At 42.2% G+C, this 20,822-nt stretch overlaps 1 protein-coding gene across 1 annotated transcript in view; it reads right to left on the reverse strand.

Moving 5' to 3' along the window:
• LNPEP (leucyl and cystinyl aminopeptidase) overlaps window positions 1-20,822 on the reverse strand; it is a 102,413-nt gene that overhangs the window by 37,411 nt on the left and 44,180 nt on the right. Inside the window, exons 2-3 of the mRNA XM_030565840.1 lie at window positions 8,216-9,056; window positions 2,677-2,815 (exon numbers count right to left, since the gene is read on the reverse strand). Of these exons, the coding sequence (XP_030421700.1) occupies window positions 2,677-2,815; window positions 8,216-9,056 (980 nt within the window). The remainder of the gene's footprint in view (window positions 1-2,676; window positions 2,816-8,215; window positions 9,057-20,822) is intronic.

Consider the following 20,822-nt stretch of genomic DNA (forward strand, 5'->3'; position numbering starts at 1 on the left):
AAAAAAAAAATCAGAGTGAAAAGCCAGTGAACCTGTTGTACTACATGTAATTGTATGGGATCGTATAACTAAACACCATCGTAATGCATAGCACATGCACAAGATGGCAAGTTTTCTTGACAGAACACAAAATTCAGAATCAACTCAAATTGCATGTTCGGAAACAACCATTATTCAGTTCAGAAATCAAGAAGTATTATATATCAAATTACCAGGAGCCAATCTAAACATGAATGATGAGTGAAAATTTTATTTTGGATGACAATTCCATTAGTAAATTGATTAATTTTACTTATTTTTATTTCTTTGGTCATGCACACAAAGTAGATTCTCAGTACTAAGTGAGGAACTTTACTACCCAATTCTCATCAACACCTTTTTCATATTGAGTGAAAAGGAACCTGGAGGTTCCTGTTTTTAGAGGTTAGCAAACTGCACACTCCAGATGGCAAGGTGCAGGGAGCAATTAGCACACAGTTGATTTTAAATAAGGGATGGTGGGGGAAGTAATAGGTGGTGTCTGCTTAATTCCATTGTCCCTTAATTAATAAAAAAATTGAAAAAAAAATCAGGAATTGTGGAGGGGGGAGGAGACGGAGAGAAAGGACTAATTATAGCTGGGCAGAAGTACCACAGTGGGAGACAGACAAGCTTGGGTGGTGGTGCAAGGGCAGGAGCCGGGCAGATGGAGGGAACTAAACTGGGAACAGAGGAGTAGCAGGTGCTGACTAATGTAGGTAGGGAGCTCAGGAGAAGAGAAGCAGCATACAAATTTGCCATCTCATCTAGTTGCCAAACCCAGGGCATAATGTTTGGTAAAAGTAAGGGCCTGAGCACCAAATGGCTGCCCCGCAGATCTCAGGCATAGGAATAAATTAATATATACTGAAGAGGTTGCCTGGGCTCTAGCAGAGTGGGCCCTGATGCCTGCGGGAATGGGCATATCTTCTATTTGGTAATATTGTAAGGCATCAGGGATCCACTTGGATAATATCTAGGAAGAGATGGCCTGACTTCTCATAGCCTTTTCCAGTACCACAGATAAAAGGGGTCAACTGAATGGCTTTGTTTGGTCTAAACAAAGGTTACTGGAAACATCTAACGTATAGAACTTGGTTTTTCCCTAAGTCTGAGTGTGATCTGGGGAAGAAGACATTGAGGTTGTTGGTTTGGATTAAGTGATAAATCAGACACCATCTTGGCAGGAATTTAAGTTGGGGACTCAGCACCACCTTAACCCTGTGGACAGTATAATAGGGGGAGGCAAGAGAAGTTGTCCTACTGTTAGTGCTCAAATCTCGTTAACTCTCCAGGCTGAGGTGATAGCCTGTTTTGACTAGGTTGGTGAAGTGAGGACTTGGATAAGATTTCCATGAGGCCCATAAGAACTACATTAAGGTCCCAGGATAGGAGAAGGGTGCATGAACCAGTCCTTTTAGAAATTTTGAAACAGTGGGATGAGAGACTACAATATAAAAGTTTTAACAGGAAAGTGGCAAGTTGAGATGACTGCTAAATGGACCCTGACAGAGCTGATGGTAAGCCTGACAGTTTGAACTGGAGGATATGATCTGCACTCTTGGGAACAGAAGCTTGTAATGGGTTGAGACCTTGTTGTGAAGCCCAGATAGAAAAATTCTTCCACTTTAGAACATAAAAGAATGGCCACGCTGGATCAAACCAATGCTCCATCTAGCCCAGTCCTGTCTTCAGACACTGGTGGTGCCAGATACTTGAGAGACAGAACAGAACAGAACAGAACAGAACAGAACATGGTTATTATTGAGTGGCTCCATCCTCTTTTGTCCAGTCCCAGCTTCTGGTAGTCAGAGGTTTAGTGACACACAGAGCATGAGTGTTCCTAACTATCTTAATAGAGATCAGCCCTCCTTCCTGCGGAGCTCATCAATGAATGATATCTTGTCCCAGGCTAGGTAGTCATATTTAGCAAGCAGGGTTTTATAGTTGGTGTTTGCCCTTGAAGAGATGCCAGAAAGTAGACCTTTCTACCTAAGAGATCAAACTCTTGGGCTTTTTGTTCTTAGGAGTGTGGTCTGCTTGGATCTCTCCTGTACTATAATCCTTTTGGAGTGACTTGGTATCTTTCTGTGCTCATTTTGATGTTGGAAGTATAAAGGCTTGAACCTGTCAAAGGTATTTCACAGGCTCTAGAATACCTTCATTTATTGGCATTGCCAATCTGCCTGGGAAATCAGAATGGGTAGCATCACATAACATATGTGGTTCCTCCTGTACAGATAATTCAGCGTCCTGAGTATCTGCTATCATTCCCAACAATTCCTGAAAGGGCTTTAAGTCATCGGAATGAGATATTGGTGGGGATGTCACCACCTCATCCAGAGAGAAGGACGGACGATCAATTGGCTGAACTGTAGCCATTCAACTGTTCCTACAGTACATCCAGTATCATGGAGTACACGGAACAGCTATTGGATCTGGGATACACATTTAAATTTAAAGTGTAAGATCTTTGGAGCAAGGCAGCCTTTTCATTATATATGTTTATATGGTGTCTTGCATAGACCCCTGCCTGAGCCACCTACACACTCTTGTGACACAAATCAACAAAGTGATTCAGAGTACTTTTAATACAGAGCACCTAAAAGACACACATCCATCCTCTAATATTTGTGCATTAGAAGAGCATAACTGTACCTTTGGCATGTTTGACAGAGTGGAATGCTGTTCATCTCTCTTGATCTTAATTAGAAAATTGGCTTTAAATGCTGGTTCATCAAAACAGGGAAAAGCAGACCTTGCAGCCAGAGGCTCAAACTGAGTTGCTGCAAGCCATCTAATGGAGAGAAAAAAACATGTTAAAAATATAAGAGTTGGCGTTACCATTCTTTAATAAATCAAGAACAGTTATTTCAAGGATTGGAATGGAAGGAAGTTTTATTGGGAGAACTGGGAACAGAGAGGTAGCCATGATTTGTCAGGATAGAATAAGCACACTTTTAAGAAAGGCCTGTCATCAGTTTAAGTCTCAAAAGATTTTTCAATGCAAATTTTTATTCAATGTTCTTTCCAGCATAATGCAATCAGAAGATCCAGTTTGTCTAATTCATCAAACTACAAACCGATTAGATTGAAATACAGGGCACATTATCAGTAAACAATTGTCCCAGTAGCCAAGGACTCAAAAGCTCATATATCCTTAAGAGTACGTAGCTCAAAAGACGACTAAGACACATGTACCAGGCACTTTTATTTTGAAGTGTCTAATAATGGGAATAAACTTCATGCCTCACTGGCAGACAGGATGACTGACTGCTTCTGTCCATCCATAACTTTCAAGAGGCAGGAAGAGCCACTCTCAAGTGCCATCTAACTGTTCCCCATCCTGCCACTGACTTGTGGACAATTGCTGGCCCAGTCAGTATCTTCGGGTAGGTCTACATTAAAAATGCCACAGCAGCACAGATGAACCACTTCAGCGCAGACACTAAACCTTCCATCACTCTTCATCCACTGCAATAGCAAATCCATCTGCCTAAGAGGTGGTAGCTCAGGGGTTCTCAACAAAATTTTTTGTGGACTCAGTGTGGCCATCAACTTGCTGGTGGTTGCCCCGACACTTTTCCTAAAATACTTAATTAACTTTAGAAAACATATTAGAGCTGTCTAGCGATTAAAAAAATTAATCACACAGTTAAACAAAAGAACGCCATTTATTTAAATATTTTTGATGTTTTCTACATTTTCAAATATATTGATTTTAATTGCAACACAGAATACAAAATGCACAGTGCTCACTTTGTAATCTTTTTATTACAAATATTTGCACTGTAAAAAGGTTTTTCAATTCCCCAATTACAAGTACTTTAGAGCAATCTCTTTATCATGAAAGCTGAACTAACAAATGTAGAATTATATACAAAAAGAAACCTGCACTCAAAAACAATGTAAAACTTTAGAGTCTACAAGTCCATTCAGTCCTACTTCTTGTTCAGCCAATCGCTCAAACAAGTTTGTTTACATTTGCAGAAGATAATGCTGCCCACTTCTTGTTTATAATGTCACTTGAAATCGAGACCAGGCGTTCACATGGCACTGTTGCAAGATATTTACATGCCAGATGTGCTAAAGATTTAAATATCCCTTCATGTTTCAACCACCATTCCAGAGGACATGCGTCCATGCTGTATGGACTGACGCGTGTTCATTTTCATGATCTAAGTCAGATGCCAGCAGCAGAAGATTGATTTTCTTTTTTGGTCGTTCCGGTTCTGTAGTTTCTGCATCAGGTGTTCCTCTTTTAAGACATCTGAAGGCATGCTCACACCTCGACCCTCTCAGATTTTGGAAGAGACTTCAGATTCTTAAACCTTGGGTCGAGTGCTGTATCTATCCTTAGATATCTCACACTGGTACCTTCTTTGCGTTTTGTCAAATGTTGTTCATATTAAGAACACTTTCACAGCACATGTGCTGGGTCATCATTCGAGACTGCTATAACATGAAATAAGGCAGAATGCAGGTAAAACAGAGCAGGAGGAATACAATTCTCCCCCAAGAAGTTCAGTCACAAATTTAATTAAAACATTTTTTTAAACGAGCACCATCAGTAAGAAAGCATGACCTCTGGAATGTTGGCCGAAGCATGAAGGGGCATACAAATGTTTTGCATATCTGGCACATAAGTACCTTGCAATGCCGGCTACAAAAGTGCCACGGGAATGCCTATTCTCACTTTCAGGTGACATTGTAAATAAGAAGCGGGCAGCATTATCTCCTGTAAACAAAACTTGTTTGTCTTAGCAGCTGGCTGAACAAGTAGGACTGAGTGGACTTGTAGGCTCTAAAGTTTTACACTGTACTTGTTTTTGAGTGCAGTTATGTAACCAAACAAAAAAAATCTAGATTTGTAAATTGCACTTTCACAATAAGGAGACTGCACTTCAGTACTTGTATCTGGTGAACTGAAAAATACTATTTCTTATATCATTTGTATAGTGAAAATATTTGTAATAAAAATAATATTAAGTGAGCACTGACACTTTGTATTCTGTGTTGTAATTGAAGTAAATATATCTGAAAATGTAGAAAAACCATCCAAAAATATTTAATAAATGTCAACTGGGATTCTATTGTTTAACGGTGTTATTAAGACTGCGATTAACTGCCGTTAATTTTTGTGAGTTAGCTACGTGAGTTAACTGCGATTAATCGACAGCCCTAATATATAGACATGTATACATGCCCAAATCATTACAATTTATTTACGTAGGGGTTTTTTTGCAGACTAGATAATAAAAATACTATGAAAAGTGATACTTGTCTCTGTGTTAATATCACTTTTCACTGCTTCCCTGCTAGCTGCCAAGTGTGTTTTGAAAAGTAACATTTGTATCTCTCCTACTATCATTTTTCATAAGAAGTCCTGGCTAACTAAGACTTGGATGGAGGGACGGGGATCAGTGGGGGCCGGGATGGGGTACCCCGCCACTACATAGTCGGGGATGAGGGTCAACACCCTGAGCCTGCACCTACTGGAGCCCAGGCTCAGCGCCAGCTGCTCTGTGACCAGGACTGGGGATTGGTGTTCAGGGCCAGGGATCAGTGCCCACTGCCACATGGCCAGGGGTCAGTGACTGGGGCCGGAGCCTGGTGCCACATGGCTGGGGCTAGGGGCAGAAGCCTGCTGCCAGACAGCTAGGGCTGAAGGTCAGCATCCAGGGCCAGCACCCACCAGAGCCCAGGGCCAGCACCTCCTGCTGCACAACCGAGGCTGGGGATCTGCACTCCGGACTGATGCCTGAGGCTAATTTATCATTCACACACTAACAGGTCAGTTTCACCCTTCAACAGCCTGCATTTTTTAAAAACTATAATGTTAAAGTAAATTAAATGTGGAGAATGAAGGGAGGCTTTTTGGAAGGGAAGCTAATAGAAAACGAAAGCAAAATGGAACCAGTTGCCCACAATTATTGGCATAAATGAATTTTGCCTTCTAAGCTCTGACTGCGGTTATTTCATTTCATATATTTCATTGTAATGCCTGCATTCTCAGCTTCCTCACTGTATTTTATTTAAAAACTTTCAGGTAATGCTACTTTGATGTGATCGACACCTCAGATTATAGTGATCTTTGGCTCACTAGCATGAGAATCTTTGGTATTTTAATTCAAAGCCAAAAGAATAAGGGGAAAAGATCAACAGCTGGCTACAACACTGGGAAAAGAATTTGTCAACAGGTACCCTCCAGAGAGTGAATATCACCATATGCTTATGAATATCTTTTCCTTGATGTTTGTTTATGGATAAGGTTTCTTTCTGAGTAGGAAAATATGGAACTGGTTTTGACTGTTTAGAAAATTGACCAGGCAGACATAGCCAATCTGGAATAAACCAATGGTATCTAGCCCAGACTTCTGCCTTCGAAAAGCCAGGTGCTTAAGGGAAGAAAAGAAAAGAAAAAAAAAAAAAAAGTGTCAAACCCACTGTGATGTGCCCAGTTCCACAACAGAATATATCATTTGGGGACTGGAGGACAAGTGCCTGTGTTACATGAGGATTCTTCCTGTTAGAGGGTGATCAATGCATGCACTGTTATAATTTATAGACTAAGTGTACCCCAGTTTTTGTAGCAGAAGTTATTCTCAAATGACAACACATACACAACCCTTTTCTTGTATATATTAAGCTATTTGCCTTATTGATATCCTGATGGCGACAAGTTCTACAGGTTAATTTTAAGTGACATCAAAAAAAGCACTTATTTTTAAATGTGTTGCCTTTTAAATTTATCACTGTTAGCATCTTATGGGAAGAGGCAGGGAGATACAACTGCATCATTTAGTTAGGTAAACAAGATTTTATTTTTATTTTTTTAAATTAGTGAAAGCTCAGCAAAGCATCTTTCCTATACTATGCAGCTCTCTTGCTTGCTTACCAAAAATAAATAAAATAAACTTTATACTAGATGGTTTTCTTTTTAAAATGGATTAGATTTAATTTTAAATCTGGATTATTCAGGTCCCTTATGTGTCATTAATTAAGAGGTACAGGCAGCAAAATATTCTTGGTCAGCTTGTGCCACACTTTAATACTAGTTTACTCAAGTAGCCCCATTGAAATCAATGAGACTGCTCAAGGAGCCAGGTACTATTTTATGTGAGTAAGGGTACATCTCTATTACCCGCCGGATTAGCAGGTAGTGTTCGATGCATTGGGGATCGATTTATTGCATCTCGTCTGGACGCAATAAATCAATCCACTAATGAATGCCCGTACTCCACCTCAGCAGGAGGAGTAAGCAGAGTCGATGGGGGAGCCACGTCAGTCAACTCGCTGCCACGAGGACGGCCAGGTAAGTCTAACTAAGATATGCGACTTCAGCTACGCAAATAGCATAGCTGAAGTCGAAGTATCTTAGTTTGAACTCCCCCGCTAGCGTAGCCCAGGCCTAAGGCTATCACAACCTGGCTACATATGGAGAAGAAAAAATAAAATTAATTAATTAAATAAATAAAGCCTTTATTACTTGCCTACTTCTAAGAGACCAGAAGGAAGATGCTCAGTACAACTCTTGCGATTGTTTATTGGTTTAGTAAGAGGTAGACCAAGTGGTCTTTTGGAAAAATTCCAATCATTAACATTCATGGCTAAGAGTATCGATCCCTCTGTCGTAGTGACTCATTACCACCACCACCACCACCACCACCACCACAAAAACCAATCTGTGAGAAAACCATGAAAGGACGCAAGATTAATATAACCTAACAAGATAACTATCCGCGAGCTGGGAAACAGAACTGAAGTGAAGGACTGTGCTATAACGAACCAACCCATGCAAGAGATTCTTGAAGCAGCGTTTATTCTAATCATGGAAACTTCTGCTTCACTCTCCCACAGTGGACCTGATTTGTATAAGCTGCCATCAACATGAAGAATTAATATTCAAAATAGAGGGAACATTGTATTTCCAGAGGAAGTTTTTAAATAAAAAAGCAAAATCCTTGCTCATTTTCAGACAGACTCTGCTAGCGACGGCCTCCTGAATTACTCCTTTGCTATACATTTCAGGGCTCAGGTGCAGAGTCAGAAAAACCACACTGCCAAGCCATTGCTCCTCGCCCTCTCCCCACCCCAGCCTCCACAATCATTTTTTAAATTAATGAATCAAGTACAAACGAGTACATACAAAACAACCTAGAAATACAGGGATGAGAAAAGTTATTCATAAGCCTACCTTTTATTAGCATGTTCATCCTTGTAGGAGACTTTGTAAAACCCATAATAGGTATCTGATAAATTAGATGCATAGTCTATGCTGAGGGTGTAGTTATGCCCAACAAGTAGAGCATCAGGGGCCACAACTGCAATCTGATCACGCACTGGATATTCCAGGACTTCAACTGGTTTTGCCTGATTCCAACCTGCTGAAGTCAGAGTTGCCTTGGTGATATTAAGTCCTGAGCTATGAAGTATGATATTCCAAGTGACCTGGATGACATTAACAGTTATCTGTACAGAACCTGCAAACTTTGTAGTTGTTAGGTTTGGCTGCAAGAGGAGATCATAGTGTAGTGGTACAACATTACTGGGAAGCCTGGTTTTTGCCCATGGAAATCTCTTTCCATTAGTTGCTAGAGGATATATCAGTTCCATTGTATGGTTCTTTTTATGGCAGCCTTCCTTGGTAAAGGTACATTTGGGAAGAAGGTAGATCACCATTATTACTGAAACTGCAATCAGAAGAACAACTGCACAAACCACCATGGTCCTTAAAGAGGGCACTGAGCATGATCCATCTGAGCTCTGTCTATAGCCAGATGCATTATTACGGAGACCTGAGCTTCTGTTCATGAAGGACATGCCCAGCAATTTTGCTGATGATTCATAGTCCTCTTCATCCTCATCCATTTCATTCTCTCCAAGGCCACGCACCAGTAGTCGTGAACTTCTTGGCTCATACTCCACTTCATCAGGCTCCAAAGGATGCAAGCAAGGCTCCTTTGCCAAGTCAACTACATCAGGTTCTTCCTCAAACATGCTGTTTTCAATCATATTCCTGGGTAACTGAATTCGATCTGGGTGGGGAGAAGAGGAGGAAAGAAAAAAAGAGCATAGGTTATAACTAAAAAGGTACAGCTACGACAACTCAAAAGATAACTTACTGAGTGGGAGTAGTGGAGAATGGAAAGCACTTGTGCAGCACCTCGTACTGAGAAAGCTCCAATTCTGGAGAATATTTGTACATCTCTCTGCATACAGTGATGATTTTTGCTTTGACTAACAACATTCCTGGAAACATTCATGCAACCCTTTGGCCTAATCTGCTCTGGGAAACTGCATAACTAACATTTTAACGTAATGTTACCAACATGATTTTGCCTTTCTTGTGGGGAGGGACACATGTAAGAACATGGAGGATCCTATGGCTAACCACAGCCAACGAGTATATTTTTAAAAACATTAACTGCCCTATCCACATTCAGTGTTAAGTTGTGCTGTAGAAAGGATTTAGCAAAGTGCTGATTGCTAAACCAGTGGAAGACAAATATCAAGTCACTATTTTGTTTCAGGAGAGGGATCTGGTTAAATTTTCTATTCCTTTTACATAAAAAGGATAATATACTACATTTGCAACTGTGCTCTTCATTTAAGATTTAGTCCTTATGTCCTAGGTAAAAGCTTGTGCATAAAAGGAGTTAAAGTGCTTACTAAAGTAAAACATCTCCATAAATCTGGATCTTAATTATTAATTAATTGTTATATGTATTCAATTAAAAGTTCAAATTCAAGAGTCACTTTTTACAAGAGTGACAGATAACTAGACACGAAACATATACGAAGAGCTGCTCTGTGTGGCTCGAAAGCTTGTCTCTCTCACCAACAGAATTTTGTCCAATAAAAGATATTACGTCGTCATTTACCTCATGTCTCTAATATCCTGGGATCGACATGGCTACAATGCTAAGTTCTGTATAAGTAATTTATACTTTGGTCAACCAACTACCAAGGAGACAGAGGGAATAAGGAATCCTATCCCTGTGCATGGACAGAGCTGATGCAAGGCCTAGGGACCAGAAAGCAGATGGCTTTGGAGATAACAAGCATTTGTTATCACTATGAGCCTGAAGCAAAGTCCACTGCTGACAGTGGAAAGACACTGATTTTAAGGGACTTAGTCTGGAAGTGTTGGAAGAGACAAAGAAAAGCTAACTGGGTGGGGGGGGGAGGGGAGGAAGAGACACACGGCTGTGGACAGGTACAACACTCAATCTCTTTTGTGCCAGAAACACCCAATACTAGCTTTGTATTTTGTTGAGACTTCTGTAATTTACGTTTAAACTTCTGTTAGTGCTGCTTTCAGAAGTTAGTCTCCAAGAGACATTTAGACACTGTTTTGATCCATTTCTTCTCTTAAACATGATTCAAATTTTATTTAAATTCAAATAAACTCAGGGAATGAGTGCTGACTCCCATCCGGGGAGATGACAAAGCCTCCACAGTCAAGTCAAGTCAGGTCAGGTCAGAAAAAAAACAGAAAAAGAGAAAAAAAAGAAAAAAGATGTGGGATATGATAGCCCTCCAGTTACCAGAGGCCTCAATTCTATAAAGATCCTGAGCATAAGCTTACATTTAGGCACACGTTTAAGCATTCTGCTGACTGAATAGGAAGAGACTCAAGTGCATGGCTGAAGCTGAACTAGGGCTTTAGCTGATCATTTAAGGAGGACACAGCTTGTAAGGGATGAAGTTTCTTAGCCAGATAGGTACAACAGAAAGACGACATATTTAACTGGTTGAAAGTTTTCTATCTTCCCGTCTCTCCCCTCAAGAAAACAATGTATTTGCCACAGGGCCGCCCAGAGGATTCAGGGGGCCTGGGGCAAAGCGATTTTGGGGGCCCCTTCCATAAAAAAAGTTTCAATACTATAGCAACATTTGGAAATGTATAAAATAACCAGTGAAATATTCAAAAATTAATTTTTAATAATTTGAAAATACACAAAATACATTATTTAAAAACATTAAATGCTTTAATGGTATGTATACATTTGGAATTACATAATGGTCTGTCGCTGGGTGATGGTTGGTGCCAATGGGCTGGCGCTGCCTGGGGGTGGCACTGGCACTGCCCAGGACTGGGTGGGGAGTTGGACTCTGGGTCAGGGGGTGCCTGGGTCAGGGCAGGAGGGCTGGGCTGCGGAGGGATGGGGTCAGGGGGACTGGGCTCAGAGCTGGGGGGGACTGGGTCGGGGGGTGCCCAGCCCCTTACCATGCCGCTTACCCTCGCCTCCCCCCTCTCCCAGCGCCTCAGCGCGCCATGTCCGGGAGCGGCCCTGGACAGCGCTGCAGCAGTGGTGTGACTCCAGCAGGACCTGAGCTCCCCCCACTCGGCCCACCAAAGCTCACAGCCCCGCCCCGGGACCACGCAGTTCTGAGTGGGAGGAGCTCAGGCCCCGTCCGAGCCACGCCGCTGCTACAGCACTGTTCAAGGCAGCTCCTGGACGCAGCGTGCTGAGGCACCAGGGTATGGGGGGAGGCGGAGCCTCCGACATTCTCGTGGGGGACCCTGCCAGGCCCAAGGCAAATTGCCCCACTTGCCCTCCCCTCTGGGCGGCCCTGATTTGCCAAAAAAGTGTCAATTTTTAAATGAAAACAGAGGGGAAGAAAGCGTTGATCAAAATTTCACAAGGGAAAAAAAATTATGTTTCCTTGAGCAGTTCTACAAAAGTGAGTTTCTGTGACATAGAACAGAACCTTTCAACTAGAGCTAGGTGAACAATGGATTTTTTATTTATTATTTTTTTAATCCTGTCTAACGTTGCAAAAGAATGCTGGAATAGCACTCAGTGGTTTCTGGTTACCAACCCTCTCTCCGTTAGTCCACTCAATCAGACCCTCTCCCCTCAGGTTATATTTCTAAATCCCAACTTAACAGCCTCTAAAATAAAGCTCCCCACTCCTCAAATATAATCCCATGCACTTCACCTCAGCAAAGTCAGATTAATAAACCTAATCTGAAGTTTCTTGGCTAAAACAGCTTTAAAACAACAAAGGACAACACCCACAACTCACCGAACCAGTGTTTTCCAAACAGGGGGAAGATAGACTAGTGACGGGGACTGAGCATTGTCAGACTAGTCCAGGAGGTTGAGGATAGATGAGAGGAGTAGTGGGAGCAAGAAGGCTATATGAACCTGGATCTGTCCTCCTCTCACAGTGTCTCAGATGTGAACATGCTGTCATGTCTGCAGACAAATAAGCAACTTCTTCAGAGTCATCTGTTGTTCCACTTGCTTTAAGGCAGCCCCTAACACAGTGCTCATGTACATGCCTCGGCCATGAAAGCACACGTCCACGCCCCACAAATACCCACCCTGAGCAGCATGTAATTACATTAGAGGTGGAGGAGTGGAGAAGGGGTGAAGAAAGGAAAAAAAGAGTACCCAGAAGAGAAAGAACCAATAAGAAGAAAACTAGTGGATGGAAGGAGGATAATATAGAGAGAAAAATGGAAAGAAAATAGAAAGAATAGATGGCAGAAGCTAAGTTAGTATATGGTAGGAAGTCCATCCACAACTCTTCTGCAAAGAGGATTTCAAAAGGTTGGGAACCACTACACTGTATTTTCAAAAAGCAGTTTACATCTAATTCTCCCTTGCTGCTCCCGAGCCAACTACCTCATATAATTTTCCAGTTCACCTCAAAATTGTATACACAAAAAATTATTTGGGCCACAGAGCATATCTGTGACTGGAAAGAACTTTTCCCTAAGAAATTAAGATAGAAGACCAAACTAATCACACTTGAACTAAAGAGAGAAATGCCAGCCTCTCTCTTTCTCTTTATATGAACCACCCCACACTTGCACTTAGAATTATTTGCAGAAATTGGCAGCGATCTAGCCAGTAGCAGAAAAATGCCTTGTTTTTATTGTTAAAAACCACACAGCCATTTTTCAAACTCAGTGCTAGGTAAACAAGTCACAACTTTACTGACAATAAAGGGCACCACCCACACTATTTCCACTGGAACACATAGATAAGTAACAGAGCACTTGTGGGTCACTGAAGCCACCAAGCCTGAGATACATACCTATACAGGCAGAGGAATCAGACAGCTTAACAGGAACAACTCTGAGGTGAACCAGCTTTAAATATAGATTTATGTCTAGATAAGCTGCATTGTTTTTCCCCATGCTAGCAAGAATAAAGGGGCAAAGAATATATAATATTCTAAGCAAGCTGTATGTAGGGACTTTTTCCAGGCCTGAACAACAGGATTGTAATCTTTGTATTTTCACACGTCACTGTCCTCTTTCACACCAAACACCAGTAGCAGGGAGAAGCATAGCCAAATCTTGACAAAATAGATTTAAAATTCATATAAGGTTAGATTCCAGTCAAGACTAACAAGGGCAGAAAAGTAGAGTACAAGTGGGAGAAGTTTCATCTGCCAAGATAAAAGCAGTATAGGGCCACTGAGCTATCACAGCAGTTCCCAAAGTTACATGTGCTTTAAACCCCAAGACTTAATTCTACATTATCATGCCAAGAAACCTGAGACTGAGGCACAGGACCCAGCACAAGGACACGTGGACAATAGTTTCTGAATAAATGGAGCCTGCGTTGCTCTAGGACAGGGGTCGGCAACCTGCAGCACGTGTGCCAAATATGGCATGTGAGCCGATTTTGAGCAGCACGCAGCCACCTGCCGCGGTTCCAGCCCCCAGCCCCACTCAGCACCCCCGCCCACCCCTCTCCCCTGCGGGGGCAGCAGGCAGAAGCTTGGTTCTGTGGCAGCCAAGCTTCCCCCTCCCCCGCTTTTTCCTCCAACATGGTGCTTTCCTGCCCCGCCCCCTCTCCTGCGCCAATCAGTTGATGGCCCTAGCAAGGGGGAGGGGGAAGAGCGACAGCATGCAGGCAGCTCCCTAGAGGAGGCAGAGAGAGGTAGGGACGGAGCCTTGGGGAAAGGGGTGGAATAGGGCACATCCCTTCCAGCCCCCTGCCATGAGCTGCACAGGGCAGGGGGCTGGGAGCACCCACACAAGTCGAGCACAGCAGCCCTTTGCCCTGATTCCCCCCACACTCAGCCTTCTGCCCTGCTTCCCCCCCACACCCTCCAGCCCTCTGCCCTGACCACCCACACACTCAGCATTCTGCCTTGCAGCTCCCATACTCCCCAGCCCTCTGCCCTGACCTTTGAACCCCCCCATACCCAGCCTTCTGCCCTGAACCCCCCAGCCCTGACCCCCACACACTCAGCTTTATGCCCTGCAGCCCCCATGCCTCCCATTCCTCTGCCCTGACCCTTGAACCCCCTCACACACCCAGCACTCTGCCCTGACCCTTGAACCCCCTCACGCACCCAGCCATCTGCCCTGAACTCCCCCCCCCAACACACCCACAGCCTCATCCCTCTGCCCTGCACCCCACCACATCCAGCCCTCTGCCCTGACCCCTGAACCTCCCCCCCCAGGTCTGGGGTCCCGGCCACAGGCCCTGCTCAGCCTGCTGCCGGCCTAGGTGAACAGAACTCCAGGCTGGCAGCGAGCTGAGCAGGCTGGCGGTGTAAGATCAGCACTTTAATTCAATTTTAAATGATGCTTCTTAAACATTTTGAAAACCTTGTTTACTTTACATACAATAGTTTAGTTATATAATATAGACTTATAGAAAGAGACCTTCTAAAAAAGTTAAAATGTATTACTGGCACGCGAAACCTTAAATTAGAGTGAATAAATGAAGACTCGGCACAGCACTTCTGAAAGGTTGCCGACCCTTGCTCTAGGACTACTTTGCACATCACTGCCAGTGCTAAGCAGCCCTGAGAATCACCATAGCTAACATAGGGTGTATTCTGATGGTGCAGAAACAGCATACTGACTCCTCTGCCACCCCTCTCTAGTGCACAGGGTGTCCTAGTTACTTGCCAGCCCCTCTGGGGCCATTGGCATACCAAACAGTACATGGAAAAGTCAGCCTTTAGGCTCCTCTAGCTTACACCAGAGGTCACTCAGAGTGCACAGCTGGCCCAAGATTGGGAGAGCACGAAGATAAGAGAAGGAGAGTTGGTTTTCTAAATTACAACTGTTGTTGTGAAAATGTCTGCCTTACTAGACTGAATTTGTAACCGATGACCCACAAATAAGTCAATTTAGGCAACCCATGACAACACAGCTGTTGGAAACCTTGTCATGACACACACTTCTACCTCAATATAACATTGTCCTTGGGAGCCAAAAAAAAAAAATCTTACCGCGTTATAGGTGAAACAGCGTTATATCTAGCTTGCTTTGATCTGTCAGAGTGCACAGCCCCGCCTCCCCCGGAGCACTGTTTTATCATGTTGTATCAGAATTCGTGTTATATCGGGGTATAGGTGTAGCTCCAATTTGAAATATTCATGGAACCGTAACTGTGTTTTGTAAACAGGATAAAACCTTGGATGTGAACTTCAACCATTGCTGAAAATGGGACAGGCCCACCATATGACTAACCAAGATATATATAGGTTTTTTTTAAATTATGGGTATTTTGGTCCCTTTTATGCTGACATATTCTGTAGTATCAAAGAGGTTTACATTGCTAAAACTACGATAACAGCACAAGACTATTTTAGCAGTAACAACTGTATTGTTTTAATAAATCAACCCGAGTATCATTAGAAAAAGAATTAATTAGGAAATAAAAAGGTCCTTTCTTCCTTTATACATTGACCTTGAAGTAATAACTAACTATCCGACACTCTACATGTATACTGCGGCTCTGCCTCCCAGAACTCAAAATAATTAACTTGTTCTAGGAAGAGCTTCTTTAATATATTCACTTTTATTACATGGAAGATGTAGCAGACCAATTCTCCAAGTTGGTGGACTTTTTAATGTGTGGTTTAAATGAAGGATCAAGGACACATGGCTAAGACAATCAGGGCTATGGGCACTGTAGAGGACCCTTCTACATCCAGGTCTTACCCTTGTAGAGTATATGACCTCAGGTTCATCCAGGCTTTCCAAGTCTGTCTTGTAATTTAATAAGCATTTCCATCAACTGCTCTTTTCACAAAACTGAACAAACACGTAAGTTCACTGCAAGACATAGCTGGTTCTTTGATCACACCGAGGCAGTTAGACACAGTAAACTGTTTTTATGGGGAGAAGGAGTGGCATTTTACATCAAAAACGGCATTACCTGTTTCTGAATCACCACTAACTCGGAAGTAAGTGATCCAGAATCACATTTAGGATAAACGTCCTAACAGATAAAACAAAAAAGATGAGGTACCAGCTGGTTTCTGCTACAGACCACCAAATCACATTAGAGAACAGAATGACTGCCTCCTCACAGGCTATCACAGGGGACCTCAATTTGAGTGACATATCCTTAACAGTGAAGTTAATTAACCAGTGGAACATCTAACCAGTGTAGTGGTGGATTCATCATCACTGGCAATTTTTAAAATCAAGGGTGGATATTTTTCTAAAAAGATGTGCTCTGGTTCAAACAGGAATTAAATTTAAATAAAGTTCTATGACCTATATTATACAGGTCAAACTAGATGATCCCAGTGGTCCCTTCTGGCTTTGTAGTCTATGATCAAATGGCTTAATCTAGTACCCTCCTGGGTGTCAGACTACTCTGAGCTAGTGTTCTTTTTGCCTGGCCCCACTGTAGGACTTATAGGCAGAGGGTGTAAAATTAACTGAAGATTTTTTTTTTTTTAAATGATGCATGGCACCTGTTCTCTAGCCAGTATAACACTGAAACAGCACCATAGCAGATTTTCAAAGATAGGAACTATGCTGATGCAAATTGTTCCCTCACACTAGAATCAAATAATCAGTTTTAACAACTGAAAATACAGGGTATATATGCAAAGCTTTACATAGAAATATGAAAAGGAGTAAATTTGAAGAACTGATACTTTAAATGCTGTTCATCTAATGCACTTTGAGTTGCAAGGTTTCAATTCTCAAATTTGAAGTATGGTACAAAACACAAAGACAGATCCTAATATGCAAAAGATTGTTTCTGCAAGGGGTAGGCTTGTGTTTAACATGATAGCAAGATAGGGGGTTTGGGAGGGAATGTTTTGTTTTTCAAGAGTCTTTTGCACTTTAACTTTTCAAAAATATAGTAAGTCAAGCAAACATACAATAGAGCAAGTTTGCTGTAACTTATACTATTTTAATAAATACAAGAAGATACCTTGACTTCTGCTAGAGGTAAAGTTGTCTGCTGGTATGCACACAACAGGGGAAACTGTATGCTCCTCTTAAGCAGGAATGGAAAGCTTCAAACAAAAATTAATGCCCTCCGGAGGCAAAGAGCAAACAAACGCAGATTCAAAGATTCTAAGGCCAGAGGGGACTGTTTTGATTATCTACTCTGACCTCTTTTATAACACAGGGCACAGAACTTCCCCAAGATAATTCCTAGTGCACACGTTAGAAAAAACATTGTCAGTGATGGAGAATCCACCACAACCCTTAGTAAATTTTCCAATGGTTAATTACTCTCAGTTAAAAATTTATGCCTTATTTCCAGTCTGAATTTGTCTAGCTTTAACTTCCAGCCATTGGATTCTGTTGTACCTTTCTTTGCTAGATCAAATATTTGCAGTCTGTAAGTATCTACAAGGTGAACAATCAGGTCACCCTTAACGGTCTCATTGCGAAGCTAAATGGATTGAGCTTTTTGAGTCTATCGCTATAAGGCACATTTACTAATGCTTCAATCATTCTCATGGCTCTTCTCTGAACCTTTTCCAATTTGTCAAAATCTTTCTTGAATTGTAGACACTACTCCTGGCTACAGTATTCAAGCAGAAGTCACACCACTGCCAAATAAAGCGGTAATATTCTCCCTATTTCCACTCAAGATTCCCCTGTTCATGCATCCAAGCATTGCATCAGCCTTTTTGGGCAGTGTCACAACAGGTGCGCACGTTCAGCTGATTTCCACCTTTACCTCTACATCTTTTTCAGACTCACTGCTTCCCAGGATATTTCCCTGTAAATATGGTCTACGGTCTTTGTACTACACGTATGACTTAGTGTTTGACCATATTAAAAAGTGTACTGTTTGCTTGCACCCTGTTTACCAAGCAATCCACGTGAGCATACACCAGAAATCTGGCATCTTCATTACTTACCAGTCACCCAGTCTGGGTCATCTGCACAATTCAGGTCACTGATTTAAAAATAAATAAAGTTACTCTCCAAAACTCTACTAGAAACGCACCACATCAGTGATGATTCCCAGTTTGCAATTACATTGAAACATGTCAGTTTGCCAGTTTTTAACCCATTTAATGTATGCCATGTTAATTTTATATTGCTGTAGTTTAATACATGGTCTATATCCACGTTTACATGCATACAGTGGTCTGGTATTCCAGAATATTAGCCAAAGAAGGGTGAATACACCCTCTCCCCCACAAATACAAGTCACCCTAGGCTATTCAAAGACACTCCAGGAAGGGGGTGGATTTCATGATAATAGACAAGACTTACTGTTGACTAAACATACATTTTCCAACCTACTGAAAATATTTCATATGCTTGGCTGATAAATTAGAGATAGCAAAACAGGTAACAAGAGCAGTTGCTTATTCATGATAATATTAATGATGATGAAGGCCAGTTTGTTTAAAAGGGGCCATCCAAACATAAAAATTGACCGAAATGTCAAGAGGTCATTAATCCAGCCCCAAGGCAGGACCAAGTATACTTCGACCACAGGTGTTCAACTAATCTTTGCTTAAAACCTCCAAAAACAAGGATTCCACAATCTCCTTTGGTAAAACCAATTCCATGACTACTTAACTATCCTTATAGTTAGAAAGTTTTTCCTAACATCTAATCTAGATCTCCCTTGATGCAGATTAAGGCCATTACTTCTAGTTCTACCGTTAGTAGACATGGAGAATAATTGATCACAGTCCTCTAGACTAGAGCAGCCCTTAAGAAATCTGAAAACTTATCAGGTCCCCCTTTCACACAGTCTTCTTTTCTTAAGACTAAACATGCACAGGGGGTTGTTTGTTTTTTAACCTTTCCTCCCAGCTCAGGTTTTCTAAACCTTTTATGGTTACTCTCCTCTGGACTCTCCAATTTGTCCACATCTTTCCTAGAGTGTGCAGCCCAAAACTGGACACACGACTCCAGCTGAGACCCCACCTCTGCCAAGTAGAGATGAACAGTTACCCCCAGTGTGTTACATTGCACATCCCAGAATGTTACACCTCTACCTCAATATAACACGACCCAATTAACAAAAATTCGGATAGAATGCGGTAAAGCAGTGCTCCAGGGAGACGGGGCTGCGCATTCCAGTGGATCAAAGCAAGTTTGATATAACACAGTAAGATTTTTTGGCTCCCGAGGACAGCGTTATATCGGGGTAGAGGTGTATTAGCCTTTTTCACAACTGCACCACACTGTTGGCTCATTCAATTTGTAATCGACTATAACCCCAAAATCCCTTTCAGCAGCTCTAATAACCAACCAGTTATTCCCTATTTTGTGTTGATGCATTTAATTTTTCCATCCAAAATGTAGTACTTTGCACTTGTCTTTACTGACTTATCTTAGTTGATTTCAGACCAAATTTGTGAAGGTCCTTGTGAAAGCTAAGTCAGTCCTCCAAACTGCTAGCAACCCTCCCAGCTTGCATTCATGCACAAACGTTATAAGCATATTCTTCTCTCCACCAGCCAGACTGACTACCACCATGCCCAGGAGAGGCCCTGGAAGGACCCCATAAGATACAGTCTCCCAGTCTGACATCCAACCATTGATAGGTACTCTGAATACTGTTTTTCAACCAGTTATGCACCCACTCTAGAGCACATTTTCCACATGATTCATTTTAGAGACATTAGGCATTAAGAAACTGATGTAAATTCTAAAGGTAATGTTTTACACCTGTATTAGTGAAAAAGAATGGACAGAATTAAAAATCCAGAGTTTAATGCAAAGTTGAGTGCCATAATTCCCTTCCCCTGCCTTACTGGAGGGGAGGGATAGCTCAGTGGTTTGAGCATTGGCCTGCTAAACCCTGGGTTGTGAGTTCAATCCTTGAGGGGGCCACTTAGGGATCTGGGGCAAAATCAGTACTTGGTCCTGCTAGTGAAGGCAGGGGGCTGGACTCGATGACCTTTCAAGTCCCTTTCAGTTCTAGGAGATAGGTATATCTCCAATTATTTTTCTTTTTTCCCTCCCTTACTGTATTTTAGGGACACAAGGTGGGTGAGGTAATATGGATACAGAGAGACCTAGACAAATTAGAGAATTGGGCCAAAAGAAATCTGATGAGGTTCAACAAGGACAAATGCAGAGTCCTGCACTTAGGAAAGAAGAATCCCATGCACTGCTACAGACTAGGGATCGAGTGACTAGGCAGCGGTTCTGCAGAAAAGGACCTAGTAGTTACAGTGGATCAGGAGCGAGACAGGAGTCAACAGTGTGCCCTTGTTGCCAAGAAGGCTAACAGCATTTTGGGCTGTATAAGTAGGAGCTTTGCCAGCAGATAGAGGGACATGATCACTCCCCTCTATTCGACATTGGTGAGGCCTCATCTGGAGTACTGCATCCAGTTTTGGGCCTCACACTACAAGGAGGATGTGGAAAAACTGGAAAGAGCCCAGCAGAGGGCAACAAAAATGATTAAGGGGCTGGAGCACATGACTTATGAGGAGAGGCTGAGGGAACAGGGATTATTTAGTCTGCAGAAGAGAAGCATCAGGGGGGATTTGAGAGCAGCCTTCAACTACCTGAAAGGGGGTTCCAAAGAGGATGGATCTAGACTGTTCTCAGTGGTAGCAGACGACCAGGAGTAATG

Source organism: Gopherus evgoodei, chromosome 6 (assembly GCF_007399415.2).
Source record: "Gopherus evgoodei ecotype Sinaloan lineage chromosome 6, rGopEvg1_v1.p, whole genome shotgun sequence".
NCBI classification, from domain to species: Eukaryota; Metazoa; Chordata; order Testudines; family Testudinidae; genus Gopherus; species Gopherus evgoodei.